At 44.5% G+C, this 20,308-nt stretch overlaps 1 protein-coding gene across 3 annotated transcripts in view; it reads right to left on the reverse strand.

Moving 5' to 3' along the window:
* Nucleotides 1–3,701: 3,701 nt before the first annotated feature.
* The window catches only part of NUF2 (NUF2 component of NDC80 kinetochore complex), a 27,505-nt gene continuing 10,898 nt past the window's right edge, over nt 3,702–20,308 (reverse strand). For all 3 annotated transcript variants that reach the window (XM_077759970.1, XM_077759971.1, XM_077759972.1), the window contains exons 8-14: nt 19,658–19,754; nt 18,583–18,645; nt 16,641–16,778; nt 14,507–14,647; nt 13,136–13,311; nt 11,910–12,045; nt 3,702–4,113 (exon numbers count right to left, since the gene is read on the reverse strand). In XM_077759970.1, coding sequence (XP_077616096.1) covers nt 3,979–4,113; nt 11,910–12,045; nt 13,136–13,311; nt 14,507–14,647; nt 16,641–16,778; nt 18,583–18,645; nt 19,658–19,754 — 886 coding nt within the window. In that variant the 3' untranslated portion in view covers nt 3,702–3,978. The remainder of the gene's footprint in view (nt 4,114–11,909; nt 12,046–13,135; nt 13,312–14,506; nt 14,648–16,640; nt 16,779–18,582; nt 18,646–19,657; nt 19,755–20,308) is intronic.

The following is a 20,308-nucleotide window of genomic DNA, read 5'->3' on the forward strand; positions in this document are numbered from 1 at the left end:
TCAGATGTATTAACTTTAGCCTGCAAGGTGCATATTTCAATTTCCCTTGCTTTGTCATAAAATGGATTAGCTCCTTGAAATATGTCAGTTGAATTTGGAATTAAATATTTGCTCTGCATACGGCTAAGTAGCTGGACTCCTACAAAAGGGCTGGAGCCTAAATATGTACAGAACGTCCTTCAAGGTCAGGCCTCAGCCAGTGTCACATACACACAGTGCTATTTATTTCCTTCAGAGCACTGGTTTCCCTGCCAATAAACTTGAAAATGTTACACAGCCCATGTAAGTCATATATATTCAAGAAGGCTTTGGGGAAAAAATATTTCACATTTTATAATGTATTCTTCACTGTTAATAGCCAAACATAGGTTATAATTTAGATTACACTGAGGGCTTCTTGAATGTGTTTGTTTTGTTTTGTTTTGTTTACCTGTTTTGCAGGGAGAGTAAAGTTTTCAAACTACTGGAACATGTTGGTGTTTGGTGTGAAAAAGGATGAGAGATATAGAGTAGGGGCCCCTGGGTGGCTCAGCTGGTTAAGCGTCTGACGTCAGCTCAGGTCATGATCTTGCTGTTCCTGAGTTTGAGCCCCCACATCAGGCTTTGTGCTGACAGCTCAGAGCCTGGAGCCTGCTTCAGATTCTGTGTCTCCCTCTCTCTCTGCCCCGCCCCACCCTCTCTCCTTCTCTCTCAAAATTAACATTAAAAAATAATAAAAGAGGAGAGATACAAGTTTCTTGCTGGACTTAGATAACCTGGCCTCGATGGATACATTATTTGGTCACAGGAGTAAGAATTGGCAGTTCCTTAAATAAACATGACTACCAGGTGTCCAGCACTGTGCTACACTAGAAAGTACTAGAGAGGGAGACTGGGGGAGACATGGCCTCAAGAAACATGAAGTCTAGCAAGTAAAGATGTGTAAAAAATCACAGTGATATAATGAAAATAATAGCATATAAAGGAAAGCCTGACCAAGTTTAAAAGGGTATTTCAACTGTGGTTTGGATTGAGACTTGAAGAATGAGTACTTTCCAGATGAACATACCAAGGAAAAACATAAACTAAGAGAGGAAACATGTACAAACAGAAAGTTCCCAGAAGTGAGATGTGCTAAGGACACTCAACTAGTTTGCTACCCGCTCCCAGATAAAGTTCTGATGAGGAATGGTGAGAGACAAGGCCAGAGTCTAGATTAAGAAGGGTCTTAATAGAACCTATGCACATTTACTTTATCCTATACCTGAGAGGCCCCATGACTTCCTCATTCATTACGCCCTTCAGTCTTTCAGAAATTCTTTCACTGCGCCTCTTAGCCAAAAAAAAAAAAAAACAACAAACACTTAACACTTCCATTAGTAAGTAGTTCGATTAGGACAGCTCCATGAGGGGCACCACTGGGTGGCTCAGTCGGTTAAGCGTCCGACTTCGGCTCAGGTCATGATCTCACGGTTTGTGGGTTCGAGCCCCGCGTCGGGCTCTGTGCTGACAGCTAGCTCAGAGCCTGAAGCCTGCTTCAGATTCTGTGTCTCCCTCTCTCAGAAATAAATAAAACATTAAAAAAATAAAAATAAAAAAAGGACAGCTCCATGGGCATTTATGTCCTAACAATGTGTCTTCAGGAAAAATAACTGAAAGAGTATTTTTATTGTACTCTGAAATAACCGATTACTAAGCGGATACGCATGCCTGTTGGGCACTGTACAAATTCTCAAAACTTGCAATCAGATTGGACCTCACTACTGTCATTTCTTATTCCATGATGATTTCCATGTGACACTTATTATCACAGTAAATGCCAGAAAAAAGTATTGGACAGGCAGAAGGTAAGAAATAGATTTGAACAAGTATCCAGGGAATTTTGATCTTAGTAATGTTTTGGTGATCTTAGAAAGTTCAATACATTAGCATGGATACAAGGAACAGTGTCATGAAGGGCAGGGAATGAAGCAGGTTCACGTGGATAGAATTAGGTTTCCTGGAAATTTGGTTCTTTCTGAAGTATAATTAATGAATTAATATAATAGTTATTAGTTTCAGGTGTACAATATCATGATTCAGCAATTTATACATTACACAGTGCTCACCATGGTAAGTGGGCTCTTAATCCCCTTCACCTATTTCCCCATCCTCCACCCTCTCCCCTCTGATGACCAGCAGTTTGTTCTCTGTATTCAAGAGTCTCTTTATCGTTTTTGTCCATTTTTTTTGTTTCTCAAATTCCACATGAGTGAAGTCATGTCTTTCTAATTTCATTTCGCATTATATTCTCCAGGCCTATCCATGTTGTTGCAAATGGCAAGATCTCATTTTTTTATGGTTGAGTAATATTCTCATACAGACACACACACACACACACACACACACACACACACACACATCTTCTGTCCATTCATCTATCGATGGACACTTGGGTTGCTTCCCTATCTTGGCCATTCTAAATAATGCGGAAATAAACACAGGGGTCCATGTATCTCCCTGAATTAGTGCTTCCAATACCCAGCAGTGGAATTATTGGGACACATTCTATTTTATTTTTAATTTGGGGGCTGGGCTCCATACTGTTTTCCACAGTGGCTGCACCAATTTACATTCCCACCAACAGTGCAGAAGGTTCCTTTTTCTCAACACCCTCACCAACACGTCTTTTTTGTCTTTTCTATTTTAGTCATTCTGACAAGTATAAGGCAGTATCTCAGTTGTGGGGAAAAGAAAAAAAAAAACAAAAACAAAAATGAAAAACCAATAGGTTAAAGGTGGAGATAGGTCTAGGGGTTAAATTTTTAAATGTAAAAAGAGAGAGACACGGTCATGCTTACACCTGTCACCTAGCCTCATAAAGAGACCCTTTTAAAGGCTTAAAATTCTATTTAAAAAGAAGCAAGAAAGGGACAGGGCAATAGCTCAATCCTGAACCCCAACTATTCCTCCCTAGACACCTAGATTTTTCCAGGCCTCCATTCCCGGGCTTCTTCCTCTCACTGAAAGGCTGGTCTCTACCTACACTCCTACTCTATCATCTCTGACAGAGACAAAGGGACCCGGACTTCCCGTGACTCTAAGTACTACTACTGAGCACACGCTGATGTGCACCATGGCACCAAGGTGTCTACGCATTTGGCACATTTTACCTCTTTTTCCTCATAAAGACGCCACGGCACTGTGAACACAAATCAAGGGAACACCCACCATGGTGGAGCCCGGAGGCTAGAAGGGGGGCCTACCCCCCAACACCAATTACCAGAACAGGGGTAATTCTCCAAGGGGTTTGGGATCAAACAAGCCCTCCCAACGTCCTCCGTCTTCCCCGTAAACCGTGCGGTCCTGCCACAGCCTGCATGTCCTCAATTGCAGTTCTCTGCTCTGACTCAATAATCCCACCGGTGCCGGAAGAATGACTGACAGTTCTAAGCTGAACAGCATCGGCGAAGAACTAGCCCGCCACACTCCAACTTTCTCTTTCAAATAATCATGCTGGAGAGTGTGATACAGTATACACGTCGCCCGCTCCAGGGCCATACGGGGCCCAGTTCACATTGTGGCTCAGCTGTTTGGGCCCTCAGGACTCACGGAGCAGTAACGGACGGAGGCGTGTATGCAGAGCTGCCCCCGTGAAGACCACACAAGATCCCGACCACAGTGCTCAGTAATCCCATGCCTCCTGAGGTCCACAAACAAAGACAGCAGATGAAACAGAAAAATTATGTATTTCAAATCACCATTTTCTGTTTTATTCCTACTATTTACAAGCAGGGGCGGAGGAGAGACATGAATAGCTGCACAAGTTATTTTAACACTAAGTTAATAAAAGTCTGCATTAAATGTATTATCTTACAAAATAATCTATGAGAGCCTAGAAACATGGCTGAGCCAACATTATGTGCTGCTTCCAATACTTCCAGAAACTTCCACCGAACTGTTCTCTCTCCACACGTAAAAGGCCCGCGCGCTGCTGGCAGAGACCAGTGCCTGCGTTCATCAGGCCGACGTTCTGAACATGTTCTTCTTCAGTTCGGCTGTTTTCTCCTCGATTTTAGCGCCACAGTCCTCTGCCGCCTTTTCAATGCCTTCGTGGTACTTCTCCAAAGCAGCTTTCAAACTCAGGAAGATTTCCTAGGTGGAAAGTGAAACAGTTAAGAATCACCCCGTGCGTCAACCTAACCTGACAACGAGTGGCAAGAATTGTAGCCGTCTCATTAAAATGTTTTAGTAATATTTTAAGGCCCCAGTGATCGTATACGCACGCACCAACATGTGCACCCACTCGTTTCAAGCCTTTCTTCTGCAAGCTGTGCAGGCACATCGAGAAAGTGCTTAGAACAGAGCAGAGACGTGCAATGATGACTTGGATTCCAGGATGTAAGGAGCGGAGTTTTAATTACCAGGGGAAAGTTTCTACTTTGGAGCTTTTCATCTGCACCAGGCAGGTACCTGAGTGACTGACTGCACACCACTACACCCTCTGCATCTGGCCCCGATCACCACTGAAAAGCTACGTAAACAGATTTAATAAGTAATCGGGAGGACTGAAAAATACACGTTAGAGCCACTTTTAATAAAGTCATCAGGTAATCCTACTACAAGCAATAATGAGTTTTCTAGAAACATCTGTGGATGTGCTAAGAACTTAGAAGACAATGAGAGAATAATTTTCATAGATGGAACAAAATAAAAGCAGCCAGTTAACCTCCATACATTCGCTTCTCTCTCACATTTTTCAAAGTGTCATTTTGACCATTGCGTTATTCATTTTTCTGGAACAAAACAATTCTCAAACCTTGGTACAAGAAAAAGTGGTATTCTGAAAGTTTGTAAGTGTTTCATCACTGAAATTAAAGAACGGTCCTTTTCCAATGGGAGGAAAAGCAGTAAGTGGGTGTGACGGGTATAATGTTCTTAATTTTAATTGTCCCTCCCATTAAGTCTTTCTTAAACCTACAGTTTGTCTGCTACTGACCTTACGGGTTTTTTGTTGTTGTTTCAGGAGAAACAGAGAGACGCAAATGAGCGGCAGAGGAGCAGAGACAGAGGGAGAGAGAATCACCTGCAGGATCTGTGCTGAGCATGGACCGCGGAACGAGGAGCCTGACGTGGAACTGGATCCCAGGGCTGTGAGATCACAACGTGAGCCAATACCAAGTCAGGGCCGCCAACGTGCCCCACTACTTACCCTAGTTTAAATTTTAGTATAGATACTACCTGATTTTGAACAGACTATATAGATAATTTAATATGTTGTTATTTCATGGTGCTTCAAAAACGAACAAAACTAGCTCCGGATTCTGACACCTATGCAGGTTTGAGAACTATTGCTCAAGGTTCAGTGAATATAAACAGATGCTTAAGGCTAAACACTGTCCCCAAAGCCAGACACAGGTAGTTATGAAATCCTAATACAAAAATAGAAGAGCCTTATTTAGATCTCTAAGATCTAACTGGGCATCAAATTGCTACAATAATGGGATGTGAATCATTAAGAAAATAAATCGAAGTTTTATTTCTTAAATCTTCAAGAAAAAACAAGGTGAATTAGTTGGTAGCTTGTGTAAACACCATTTTAAAAACCTTGGGGCTCCTGGGTGGCTCAGTCGATTTAGTGCCTAACTTTGGCTCAGGTCATGATCTCATGGTCCATGAGTTCAAGCCCCACATTGGGCTCTGTGCTGACAGCTCAAAGCCTGGAGCCTGCTTCGGATTCTGTGTCTCCCTCTCTCTCTGCACCCCCTTGCAGTTCTCTCTCTCTCTCTTGCTCAAAAATAAACATTAAATATTTAAAAAAAAAACAAAAAAAACCCTCAGCACATTCAGCAGCTCTAGACCAACTTAATTTCCGAGTTCCACAGAAATGTACATTTATTCTTACTAAAAACGAAGCTGAATAAATTTGGTAGTAAGTCAGTACTCGTGAGAAACTATTAAAACTAAGAGTGTTTGAATAAAAATACACTATCTAAGTATCTGAACCCACCGCTTTCAACACTCCCAAAGAAACCCTTTCCTTCTGAGAACAAATGGACTCTCACAGAGGAACCCCCACCCCTCCCCCGATGTAGCCTCCATTAAGTAAGGAATGTCAAAGCCATTCCAGGGCGCATCCACAGAAGCAAGCAGACTCTCATGGCCTTCATAGGATGTTAATGACAATAAATCACAGCCCTCACAAATGCTGTTTTCGTTTCCAATTAAATTTTGTATCCAGGGGCGCCTGGGTGGCTCAGTCGGTTAAGCGTCCAATTTCGGCTCAGGTCACGATCTCACTGTTCATGAGTTCGAGCCCCACATCCGGCTCTGTGCTGACAGCTCAGAGCCTGGAGCCTGCTTCAGATTCTGTCTCCCTCTCTGCCCCTCCCTAGTTCATACTGTCTCTCTCAAAAAGCAAATAAATGTTAAATACAATTTTTTAAAAATTCTGTATCCAAATGGAATTTCATACTATTAATTCACCCTAATTCACAAAATAAGTGCATCTTACTGTGATGGCTTCACTAATTTTTTTTTTTAATTTTTTAATGTTTAATTATTTTTGAGAGGGAGTAAGACAGAGCACAAGCAGGGAAGGGGCAGAGAGAGAGGGAGACACAGAATCGGAAGCAGGCTCCAGGCTCTGAGCTGTCAGCACGGGGCCCAACACGGGGCCTGAACCCACGAACCGAACCCACGAACTGTGAGATCAGGACCTGAGTCAAAGTCGGATACTTAACTGACTGAGCCTCCCAGGCACCCCTGGACACAGAGTTTTAAACTCAAAATCTACTCCTGTGGTGTCTAGTATGGTAACTAGTTGATACCTGTGGCTATAAACCTGATATTCCCATCACTACCTGCTCCCCAGCTGCATGAGCCACACTTGTGGTGCTCGATGGCCACGTGTACCTAACGGCTGCATACTGAACAGAAGCACATTCCTCTTCCTGCAGATACTTCTACTGGAGAGCCTCGGTCTGGGCCATTTTCTCACTTTTATTTTTTTAATTTTTTTTTTAAATGTTTTATTTATTTCTAGGAGAGAGACAGCATGAGTAGGGGAGGGTCAGAGAGAGAGGGAGTCACAGACTCTGAAACAGGCTCCAGGCTCTGAGCTGGCAGTCAGCACAGAGCCCAACGCGGGGCTCGAACCCACGAACCGTGAGATCATGACCTAAGCGAAAGTCGGACGCTTAACCGACTAAGCCACCCAGGCGCCCCCATTTTCTCACTTTTAGATCAGAGAAACTGAAGGTTCTAGTTGGCCCCTGAACAACACAGGTTTGAACTGTGCAGGCCCACTTACACACGAACTTTTTACAGTACGGTGTTGTAAATGCATTTTCTCTTCCTCATGGTTTTCATAACACTTTCTTTTCTCCAGCCTGTATACTGTAAGAATACAGTACATGAAACATATACAAAATACATGTTACCTGACGGTTTATGTTATCAGGCTACTAGTTAACTTTTTTGGCAAATAAGAAGTTATAGAGAGTTTTGACTGCATGGGGTTAGCATCCCCAATCCCCGTGTTGTTCAAAGGTTAATTGTATGTAATCTCCATGGGGTTTTATAGCCAGTCATTATCTCAAAAGTATGTATTAATTCATCAACCAAATACATGATTGGGTACCTTCTACAAGTAGTACCGGGCAGACAATAGGAAATGCAAATATGCTTCCTGCCCTAATGGAACATAAGATCCAGACCAGACTGGATACCAAGTGCTTAAAGTATGGCTAATTTTGTACAACATTTTAAACACTGTAAATATTATTTAACTGTAATCAACTGAAATGTAAACGTAAATAGTCATATGCTGCCAGTAGCTACCCCACTGGACGGCCCAGATCCAGATACCTGGAACAGAGCAAAAGCGTTGTAGCATTTGAGAGGAGGGAAACCAGAGATACCATGCAGGAATCAGAGAAAGTTACACAGAAGCTGTACTTTCTAATAATCATAAATAATGGGCATGATTACCTTCGATCTAAAACTTTAAAAGTCCTAGGGGCGCCTGGGTGGCTCACTCAGTTAAGCAACCAACTTTGGCTCAGGTCATGGTCTCGCGATTCGTGAGTTGGGGCCCCGCATCGGGCTCTGTGCTGACAGCGCAGAGCCTGCTTTGCACCCTGTCTCCGTCTCCCTGCTTCGCCCCTGCTCGTGTGTGCATACACGCTCTCTCTCTCTTTCAACAACAAATAAACATTTAAAATAAAAGTCTTAGAAGGCAGGGATCATGCCTTCCTTATTCACAACGTATTCTGAGAAGGTGCAGCGCCGGGCACCCAGCAGGCGCACAGGCCACTAGGAGAATGAGTGACCAGAGAATAAACTACAGGCAAACAGGGAGCTCCCGTTTTCAACAGGAACGTGCAACAGTGATGTTCAGCAGGAAGAATTTGGCAGTTACTTAGTATTCAGGGCAGATCTGATGCAGAGAATCCTAAGTCAAGGAAGAAATTTAGCAAGGTTTTGGTACAATCCAGGAGCATTACAAAATTATGGGACAGAAGTAGAACAGAAAAGGGTTGTCATGAGCAGTTGCCATTGACTTTTTAAAAATCCTAACGTTAACTTGGTGACTGGATGTCAGGATTATCTAAACAAAGTCCAGAATTCCAACTCTTTGTGATAGAAAGTGATGCCATCACATGGAGACGTTTGTGAAGAAGTGGAGTAAAAGGAACGAGAGAAAGGGAGGCAGAGAGGAAAGAAAAAGTGAGGTGGGGGAGGGCTGCTGGAAGATGCGGGATGTCCCCTGGATGTCACTCTGTAAATGTGACATATGTGGAGAAGGGCAAGCCCACAGAAAATACCCAGCAGAGCGCAGGTGAGGTGACTGGACAGAACAGGAAGCCCAGGTGAAAACCTATCTAAATCCAGGTGGTGACTGAAAGCAGACGAGGGAAGTGCGTCTGGGAGAGAGGAGTCAATGAAACAAGGGATGTGAAGATCGTTAGGGTCCCAGAGACCAGCACAGCGAGGCACTGGACGACCCAGCCCACCTTTTCCTTTCCACGCAGGGGCTTACGAAGGAAGCTAAAAGGAGCCCTCTGTCAAAATGCACCAAGATCCACCACAGGATTTAGCCTCCAATGGGTACCACTGTGCTGTGTAGACCCAACGGGTAGCACAGCGCACACTGGGCAAAGGTTACAACTTTGCACCTTCGACAACTAAACCCAAAGTTCTGACCCATGGTTCCACGCCGCTCTGCAGAAATACTTCATGCGGAAAGGGCCCAATTCTGGTCAACATTTTTATTTTGGAGAAAAAGGCACGTTGGTCAAGTGTGCAGGTGATGCTATGCCATGAAAAACAGTTAAGGTGAGTGATACAAAGACTTCAAATGACCTTGATACTTTGAAATCCACATTGAAGTAAATAAATGAAGCCTTGAAGAAAGAATAGTAAAATTGTGAATTAAAAGTTCCACGGAACGGTTGCATTAAAGTACGGTGAGACATTTTAACTAGGCAGAACTACATGTGGCAACGACAGGGGTCATTTAATTGATCACCGGCTCAATATGTGCCAAGGGCAAGATGCTGCTCTAAAAACCCAAGCCAGTGTCACACTTCATTAATAGGAGCCCTGTGCTCTGGGGCTGGTCACACCATTATCTGGAAGGCTATGTTTAGTACCGGGCCCTACATTTTAAACAGAATCATGACAAGCAGGCAACAGAGGTGGGGAGACAGTAAACAGGGTAGTAATGAATCTGAAAATTAAGCTATATAAAGAATGGCTGGAAAACTGGGGCTCATTAACCCAGATGAGAAGGCTGAAGGAACCCATGATCATTATCCTCAAATGTCTGAAGTGACATTAAGCAGAGGAGGATACAGATTTGTTCCGGAGAGATCTTGGTTCACTAGAGTATAGAAATTATATTTTAAACTAAAAATGAGAAATAACATTTTAACCACCAAAGCTGTCCTAGTAAAACAGCCTGGGTGGCTGTGGGCTCTGTGATCCTGAAAGCAATGAAGCGGAACCTCTCAGTGGTGCTCGAAAGCCACAGTAAAAAATTCCAGTTTGCAGATCCCGTTGCTGAGGATTCTGATTCAGGACATTCAGGTGGAGGTTTGTGTTTAATTTTCAATTCCCCTTGGAATTCTAATACACAGCCAGTTCTGGAAGTTTCATGCTAGAGGACCATCCGAGTTTACAAATATTTATGAAAAGCACACTACAGAGAAGGCGCCAACTGAGGCAGGGTTTGACATACCCAGATAACAAACTATGTAACTGCCATTGTCAAGAAACTTGAAATGTTACTGGCCGGACACATATGCACTGAACACAGTAACATAAGGCAAGCCCGGCACCATTTACGGTCCTCAACCGACGGGCAGGAAGTGCTCACATAGTTATCGCTTCACTGACTGAGCTTGACCCTGTGAGAACAAAGAAATATTAACTGATTGATTGATTTGGTTAAGAAGTAGGATTAAGTATCTCCGAAGGTCTTTGTAAGCCACCTTCTAGAGATAAACGGAGGGCCAAAGTCTGAATTTTGGTGAAGATCCAGCTAAGAGGCAGGGAAAAGAGAAGCAGGTGAAATGTGGAAAGGAAAGGGAAGAGCAGAAAAAGTCAGGACGGTGTGTCGGGCAGGCGGGGGAAACACGGCCATTGTCTTTTCCATTCTTCCACCCTTTCTCCTTTCCTTCCCTCCGTGGAAGCCTCAAGACAGCCCTCATGTGCACACACGCACCTACATGTGCCCGCCTGCACAACAACCTCTCAAGGGGATAAACGTTCCCGAGAACAGGGGAGGGGCATGTTTGCAGTGGCTTTTAGCATTGATTCCTTGCAAACCGGATGTGGACGGTGGAAGGTAGTAACAGCCGGTATTTAAATACTTCTCAGGTATCAGATTTTAGGAAACGTTGATCCAATACAGCAATATAGGTAGGGTGAAGAAGAATGAGGAAGAAAAAAAAAAGAGAGGCCATGGGATTTTAGATGATAAAGGGCTGTTTTTGTGACTTCTGGTAGCAGTTTAGGACAGTCTTGAGGATGTAGGTCAAACTTTAAACATGAGGAGAAAATAGGGCACCTGGGTGGCTCAGTTAGCTAAGCTTCTGACTTTGGCTCAGGTCGTGATTCTCAATTCACGAGTTCCAGCCCCACGTCGGGGGGGCTCTGTGCTGACAGCTCAGGTCCTGGAGCCTGCCTCAGATTCTGTGTCTCCCTCTCTCTCTGCCCCCTCCCCCCGCTTGTACTCCCTCTCTCTCTCAAAAATAAATAAAACATTAAAAAGAAAAAGTTAAGAGAAAATGAGCTATCATAAACGTATCAGGAATACTTAGGACATCAGCAGTTAAGAAAGGGACAGAAGGTAAACACTTTCTGTGTGGCACCACACTGACATTTGGAAGACAGTGCAGAAGTCAAGATGTCTGTCCTCATGAAACTTAGAAGTCTTTATGAGATGCTAAAATAAATACACTGAAACAAACAAATAAAAGCAGTAAGCAATTTTCAGGAATTGGGATAAAGATACCAGTAAGTCACCTCACACAGGGACTAACCTTAGCTATTTCGTTTCACGTAACAACCCAAACACACTGAACGCTGATGATAAATCATCTCTGAAAACCTTTTATCAGGACCAAAAAAAAATGTAGTAACTGTTTAGAGGACAGGACTTAAAATCATTATCCAAGCTCATTGACCAAAAGAGGTCAGAGCCTTTCTGGAGCCCCTGCTCTTACCGCAGAGCACGGCACCGCCAGGCCGGGGCAAAGGTGAGCGAGGAAAAGGCGTGAAGCAGACATACAAACGAGCCACCCAGGGTCAAGGGAGACAGAACCAAGGAACGAGGAGGTCAATTCTGCTTCAGAGAACGGACAAAACGAGGAAGATGGGGCTGACGGGAGCGCCACCGTGAACCAGTGAGGCTGTGTGAAACTCTTCTGTGAACACACACTCACTTGGGACTTCAGTCGCTCCCTTTCAGTGGCATCCTTCAGCTGCTGAATTCCCATTTTAATCTTTTGGATTTCTTGATTAATCGTGGTGACTCGCTCATAGACAGCTCCTCTTTTTTCTTGAACTTTATTGCAATCTCTAAAGGAAAACAGAGACAGTGAAATTTTAATTCCGCTCAAGCATCTGCAAGGGAAACATAAACTCTAATACTGACTCCAAAGTGACAGCATCGATTTGTTTGACAAACCCAAACCCCTTCTAGAGGCACGAACGCAAATGGATGCAAACTGTGTGCGGCGCCGCCCCCAAGGGCTATTACTTAAAGCAGAGTCTTGACCTCACCCACCCCCCCCAGGGGTGCTCACTCCTGTACTACGGGTGGGAACGTGAATCGGTACAACTTTCCTGCAAGGCAGTTTGGCAACAAATACAAATTCCACCAGTTCTGCCCTTTTTCTTCATCTGCATGAGGAAGAACAAAGGAAATCTTTACGACGTTCAGGCTGAAGCAGGGACCTCATGGGACATACACGGGGTGTATATTCTACAAATGCAGTCTCTGGGGCACCTGGGTGGCTCAGTTGGTTAAGCGTCTGCCTTCAGCTCAGGTCATGATCTCACAGTCCATGGGTTCGAGCCCCACATCGGGCTCTGTGCTGACAGCTCAGAGCCTGGAGCCTGCTTCAGATTGTGTGTGTCCCTCTCTCTACCCCTCCCATGCTCCCGCTCTGTCTCTCTCACTCTCAAAAACAAACATTAAGTAAATAAATAAATGGGAACTGACCGCAAGCACACTGGCTAACAACGATGATGACAACATGCTCACTGAAGTATTCTTACTGAAATTAAAAAAAAATAAAAAAAAAAAAAAGACCTTTTCTCAAAATACAGATGCTATCACGCCGCAGCCCAGCTGGACTGGAAGACGGGCCGGGTGGTTTGTCTAATGCAGCCCTACACCGCTTCCGTGAGTGCACGGAGATGAACAGCGGCACCAGAAGCATCAGGCAAAGGAAGCAGAGGTGGGACATCCAGAAAAAGGAACAATTAGGACCTAAAATATCTCTCCACCTGCACAGAGCATTCGGAGATTCATAACTAATTCATCTCTCTCACCCAAAGCCAGGGAACCTCTCTGAGGGTAGAGGAGCTTTGGAATCTCAGGACGGCGAGCACATGCGAGCTTTCCCACTGATTCTAACACAGTAAAGCGACAATGACTCCGTACTCAATCACCGTGCGTTTGTACTGCTTGACGTCTTCGTGCTTCTTATTTATTTTGAATTGTGCTGTGGCAAGTTTTTCCTTCTTCCCAATCATCAGTCTTTTGAGAGAATTTTCCTCAGTCTTCAATTTCTTCAGCTCTGACTCATCACTCTCAATTTGGTCCTCCAAGTTCAGGCTCTGCGTTTTACCACAAGTACATGAAGTCAATACAACCAATCAGGATTCATAAACAAGAGGAATGTCTATTTCTGGAGATGAGCTCTACGAAGATACAGTTTGAAGATGAGAAGAGCCCCGGGGGCCTAGCAGCCGATGCAGACTGTCCAGAGGGAACAGGAAGGTGCCGGGGACACTGGGAATGGGCAGGACACCCAAGGGGTTTGTACGGTGTCGCTCACCGGCGAGGATGAGAACGGAGGTGTGTGTTAGTGACCGGCTGGGAGGCTACGCCGAGGGCGCTGGGCCTGAAGTAAAGGAGGAGGAATAAGGAAGAAGGGGAAGCGCGGGGAACCGTTAAAAGCAGCGCACCTCAATCTCTTCGGGCTGACTCCTGATGGCAGATAAGGGAGCATGTGCCTGGGAACGAAAACCCCAGACGACCTCCCCTTCTAACCCCCACTTCCCTCCAAGAAGACATCCTTTATCAAACGCGAAGTTACTGATCCCAGGGACAGTCTGGATTACCATGACAGAGTGAAGAAGTAAAAACAGATTCTCGAGCTTCCAGCCTGAGAAACTTAAGTAACACTGGCATTAGCTCTGGGTCTTCAGAGCAGGGACTGTGTCATAGACTTAAGTCTCCTTATAGACCCCAGGGACAGCATTAGGCCAGTAAGTTGGGACCTTATGCTTGGTGGGAAGATCATTTCCAACTGTTAGGACAGGTTTAAAATTCCATTACTTTTTTCCAAAATTCACATGGTGATATGCCATATTACTTACTTCATTATTCATCTCATCCGAAAGTTAACATAGGCCTTACCACTGCTGTGTTTAAGAAGAAAACTGTTTTGGGGCACCTGGGTGGCTCTGTCGGTGAAGCATCCAACTCTTAATCTCGGCTCAGGTCATGATCTCACGGTTCGTGAGATCGAGGCTCTGTGCTGACAGCTCAGAACCTACTGGGGATTCTCCGTCTCCCTCCCTCTGCCCCTCCCCCATGCATACTATCTCTTCCTCAAAAATAAAACAAGTATTTAAAAAAAAAAAGAAGAAAAATGTTTCATTGCCCAGGATACACCACCACATGTATTATTCTCTAGAACGATCCCGCTTTTCTTTAGGGAAATAGCAACAAAAAGTAAAAGCAAATCCAAGCGACAACAGTAAACCATTACATAATAAAAACAGTAAAATTCTACAGAATACAAACCTCCTTTAAGATGCTGGTTAATTTTTCCCTATTATCTGCAAGGTCCTGTATTTTCTTCTGATATAACTGTACCTCCAGTTGACATGAAGGCAAGCACTCGACAGAGTCTCTATAGATTTCATATTTTTCCATCACTTCTTGCTTTGAAAGAAACAAAAAAACAACAACAAAGTTGGAGAGTTCCCTATATGGAACTGTAGTCCTGTTGATTTGTTTGCTCTTAAATAATTTCTGCACTTGATACGGCAGGCCTAAGAGGAGAGAACAATTAACTTTCTGGGTCAGTAAGAAAGCAGTATTACCGACGTGGCTAAGTACATATAATTCTGTTTCTTAATTGCCAAATATCCTTGCATCACGGAAAACGGCCACAATTTTACTAAATCACTCAGGGAAGTGCCTTCCAAAAGTTATTCATAAGGAGTTTAAAAGAGTTCGTGTATGCTAATATTCAAACTACTCCTAATTACTCCTGGGCAACTGCATTACCAATTATAATCTTCCTGTTCATCTTCATAATATCTATTGCTACAGCAGATTCTTTTTAAAAGAATAATTCGTCTTCTGAAATGAGAAAATGAACATGTTTACAACAACTAGTGGAACGATACAGACTTCCCTTCCTTCTCCCACGAGCCTGTCCGTCCGCCCACCTTATTTTGTCTTCAGTGAATCGTATTATTGCTCACTTTTCTGTTGCCTTTTTCTTACTAATTTGTAAATACTTCTGCATCTCTGCAAGTCATGGATCTAATCCCTCTTCCTCTCATGCACTATAAACATGTTCTGTAGGTCTTCTCTATAGCTTTTGGATTTCCAATCTTCATTAAAAAAAAAAAAAAAATCTATCCTAGTTCAAGATTATACAAACATTCTCCTAAAATTTCTAAAACTGTTAAGTTTTAATCCACATAGAATTTATTTCTGTAAATGGTGCCAAGATGTAGAGCCAGCTCCCTTTTCTTCTAAATGAATGGCCAACAGAGCCAGAACTGCTTATTAAATAAACTACACTTTTCTCTTAAATACTCAGGTCTATTTGTTGGCTTTCATTTCTTTCTGGGAATCTCTGTCTATTCCTGTGATAGGATCATAAGGATCAAGAATGACCGGAATAACGAATTTAGAGATAAACCAGAAACGTTCCTTTAAGGGAGTTTAGAAACCCTGCCTCACGAAGGATGTTACATTGTCCGCCTGCTCCCACCACTGGCCTCTCCACCTCCGTCCATCTCCCACAGTAACCCATCACCTTCTTACACATCAATTATATCATGTGCCAACATCCCTTTTAGATGAGTCAGCGGCAAGCCCTTGCTCCCACAGTAAAACCCAGCACCCTGAATAATCTGCCTGGTGCCTGTTTTTCTATGGTCACCTCATGCCACTCCCCTTCTTACGCACAGGGTTTTTGTTCTTTGAATGCGCCTTGCTCCCTTCTACCTCAAAGAATTTGCAAATGCTGTTCCCTCTGCCTCTGATGCTCTTCCATGTACAAATTTAGTAGGATGAACACTGTTTATCCTTCAGATGTCAGCATCAATTTCTACTTCCTTCCCTCCCCACCCCCAGAGTCTAATATACTGAATCACGACACTGTCATTGCATTGTTTCAAAGAACCCCATACTATTTTTTGTTTGTTTGTTTCTCTTTTTGGTGCTTTTTAAAAAGTATTTTTAGAACGGTTTTAGGTTCACAGCAAAACTGAGCCGAAGGTACAGGGACTTCCCATGTACTTCTTACCCCAACACGTGCACACCCTGTACATTTTCATAACACATATTATAACCTGTAATTATATAATTGGTTATAAACTTAATACCTTTCTCCATCGCATAAAGTCAGTAGGTCTCAAAAGGGCAGAGAATTTCCGTTTTGATCAACCAGGACAAGGTCTCAAAACTATGCTGCATAATTGAACAAATGTCTTGAAATTATACTTCCTCTCCCTACACCTGCTTTAGAGAAAAGCTACATTCTAGAGAAAAGGGCAAACCGCTTAAGAAAAAAAGCAGCGTAGAGAAACTGGACACCACAAAATTAACACACAATCAAACAAGAGTTGCTAAAAAGAAAAATATATGTATATAGAAAAGTATTAAAATTACCAAAAAAGAAAAAAAGGAACCTCACCCTGGAATTTTTAAGTTTCTGGACCGTATCTTTCATTTTTTCTTTATAATTTTTTAGCTTCTCTGGAGAATCCACAATTTTTGTTTTCAAGCTCTCCTGCACTTCTTTCAAAGAAACCACTGACAGTTTTAGTTCATTCTGTTGAGGAAACGAACGTGTGTGAGGCATGGTAATAAAATGGCAACCTTACCATTACAGTCATGGAGAAGAAGAAGGAACTGGGCCTCTGCTCCCTGTGCTGGGGGTGACTGTACAACCTTGACCGCATCACTTGCCTGGGTATTTGCTCCCATTTGTCTGTGGGCCTAAGACCAAGCCCCTGGGCAGGACACTCAAGGCCCTTCACCGTGCCCCCCTCCCCTCCTCGCCAGGGTCCTCTTCCGCCGTGCTGTGCCCCACTCTACCCACAACCTAATGCCACGCCTGGGCTTGGGAGGTGCAAGCATGGTCTCTCTGATCAGCACAGTCCTACTGAAAACCGTCATCCCGCTCCCGAGCGCCCGCGAGTCCCACTGGTCCCCTGAAACCCCGCTCCCACGGCCTTCTATAACCAGCGCCATCACTGCACGTGCAGCGCCGTCATTACGTACTTACTATGTGCTGCTCGATTTGACTGAGCGACTTGGGATCGTGCAAAGTTACCTTTGTGCTCCCAGAACGCAGACCAAGCACTAGCCCCTGGGGGGGTGCTCGATACGCGCTCGCTGAATTAGAACAAATTTCCTCAGTCTCCTGAATTTCAAACCACTTTAGGGAACTGAGGTGAAGCGCATCGGAGAATGCTATTAAAACTTTTCTGCAAGTCTAAGGGCGCCTGGGTGGCTCAGTCAGTTGAACGTCTGACTCTTGATTTCGGCTCAGGTCATGATCTCACGGTTTGGAGGTTCAAGCCCTGCATCAGGGTCTGTGTTAACAGCGCGGAGCCTGCTTGGGATTCTCCTTCTCTCCCTCTTTCTCTGTCCCTCCCCTGTTCACGCTCTTTCTCTCTCTCAAAATAAATATTTTTAAAAAATTTTCTGCAAGTTTAAAATTACATAAAAACAAAAATATCCATATGAACTTCCTCCGAAAGTATTAGCCAATAAATTATGTTTACACTGTTTTGAGACACTATGACTCGATGAATCAACATAGAAAGGTTTCTAAGAAACATTAAGTGCAAGAATCGATTACAGATCAATATACAACACAAAACAGAATAATTTCTACAAAAACCGAATAATGAAAAGCAACAGACGACCATATGCATTCACATAGGGTGCACACCACGTCCGGGAGAAGGCAGGGAGGGTGCATGCTACAGGGTGCGCAGGCCCGAAGAAGGGGGGGCCTTTTGTGTCTCACTCACCGTCTCCTGTCTCTTGCTACATATATACAGATACACACGTGTGTGTCCCTTGAGTATTTCCCAACCATCGCTATAGGGCCTGCGTAACTTGTATACAAATTATTTTTTTAACTAAAAAGAACCACAAATGATCTTACATTTTAATCAACTAACTCGGAGGCCAGTGTTGAATGTTTGAAACGATTTATCTGCTATTTTAGCAAAACACCACACTGTCTACTCCTTGATGCTCCACAACGTGCAACCGTGTTGTCACCGCTAAGACGATGAGGCTCGACGGTGACGGGTAACTACTCATACGCTCCCGTTAAGTGAACACAGGAGGGGTGAGGTGAGGCGCGACTAGCGCCCTCAGGTACAGCCACACGGGCTCGTCCATGTAGACAAGCGTCATCTGTGACACACTCAGCTTTCAGGCCATTTTCACTCTCCTCACGCGTTTCTGGGCTTCCATTTGCTAACAAACAGTAGTCAGCTATTGTATTTAAATCGAAAAAGGGAGAACCATGTGACCCTAAGAACGCACACAGTTCAAACACGCCTCCACACAAGGGATTCAAGCCTTCGGTGCTAGTTGTATGAAAAGACGCTTACCAAACGCTTGGTTTTCTCCGAAATATCTGACTTCTTTTGGGAATTTCCGTCTTGTAGGACTATCTAAGGAAAAAAGCAAACAATTCTTTTCTCTAACAATTCAAAACAGATTTAAATTTAGCCACTCAGAGCTCTCTCATAGAATAAAGATAAGAAAGAAGAGGAGTTAAATGGATTAGACCAGAATATATATTCTCAAACTTTCTCTATTCTGGTTACCACTGCTCCAAAACAAATATCTAGCCGTTCCTTTATTAAGTAGTGAAATCCAAATAACCGCAGGAATATTTATGCCCTAAAAACTCAGTAGCCCTTTGGAAAGGCAATACATACAAATTGTGAGAAAAAATGTTTAGTCTTAAATAACCACAACTACTTCCAAACTGGATGTGTGTACCTGTTATGCACTGCACAAATGCACACATCTTGGAATCAGATTGGACTTAGACATTCTTGTTTCCTGTTCTGTGAGGTTTTCCCCATAGTACTGGCTTTTTAGCATGGCCAGTGTCAAAACCCAGCTTCACGAGATACAAAAGGAAGGTAACGTGTGCTGTTATTGTTAACTCTGGACTATTTTGAGCTGTTTGAAACGGGGTAGGACAGATGCTGAACATCACGGTTTCGCTTGACATTTTAAAACGTCCTGAAGCACCCCTGCGGGCCTGCTGCGGTGTCCAGCGTGCCACGCGGCAGTTTGGGAGCAGCAGGGTTAGAAAAAGGAAAACCCTAAAAGATTCTAGTCAGCGAGACAGCATAGAACTCGGACAACCCAAACACGGGGCGCACGGGGGACACAAGTATCTGTCCATTCTGAGGGGCGCGAGCGGGCACAGCAAAATAGCCTAGAGCGTTAGTAACTGAAGGTAACGTGCTCTTACCCCCTCCACATCCACACCCCAAAAAAGAAAAAGGTTTTTTTAATGTTAAGCTGAAGTCAGACGAGGCCACGCACACGGAGNCCGCCGCGCGCCTGCGCCAAGCTGCCCTTCTCCGCTCCTCCCACACGAACCCATGTTTGCTGGGAAGAGGAGGCGGCCGTGTCAGGTTTACGGTCAACAAACACAGCTGATACCGTTTTTTGGCGGAAGTCTTGGTTCAGTGACTGCTGCAGCTCCTGAATATCGTCCGAAAGCTGCTGGAACTCGGCTTGCTCTTCCACGGGAACAGAGCTAAACAGCGAGGGGGATTAAAATAACACGTACCACGTCCGTAACCGCGCCAGGCCAAAGCCGTGCCTGTCCTCGAATCGCTCGAATGGAAAAAACAAACAAAAAGACTATCTGCTTTCATGTTCCCCAATTCTCATCCTTCCACGGGACAGGGATTTAAAATAGATGACCCGACCTCGACCACACAGAAAATGAAGCTCGGACGGGCTCGTTCAGCCTTCCCCCGGCCCAAGGCGGGGACCCCTCGGCTGCACACCCGCCCTGCCGCCTGGGCCCCTGACACGCGGGGCGGGGCGTCCCTCCNGCGGCCCTCAACTTCCGCGGCGAGGCCGGGTCGAGACCGGTGGTTTTCGTCATCGCTTCCCCGACTGCTAGGCGGCTGAGTAACCTTCGCCCGTGTTCCTCCGTTAAGTCCCGTTTTTGAGCTCTGCCCGTTTTCCGCGGTTGGCAGGACGTGTGCGTGAGGGGCACTCCGCGGGCTGCGGGCAGAGCCGTGGTGCCGCAGGTGCTGCGAACACCGGCTCGCGGCGGGCCACGTGGCTCTGCCCTGGGGT

This window comes from Crocuta crocuta, unplaced genomic scaffold (assembly GCF_008692635.1).
Source record: "Crocuta crocuta isolate KB4526 unplaced genomic scaffold, BGI_CrCroc_1.0 scaffold133, whole genome shotgun sequence".
Lineage (NCBI taxonomy): Eukaryota > Metazoa > Chordata > Mammalia > Carnivora > Hyaenidae > Crocuta > Crocuta crocuta.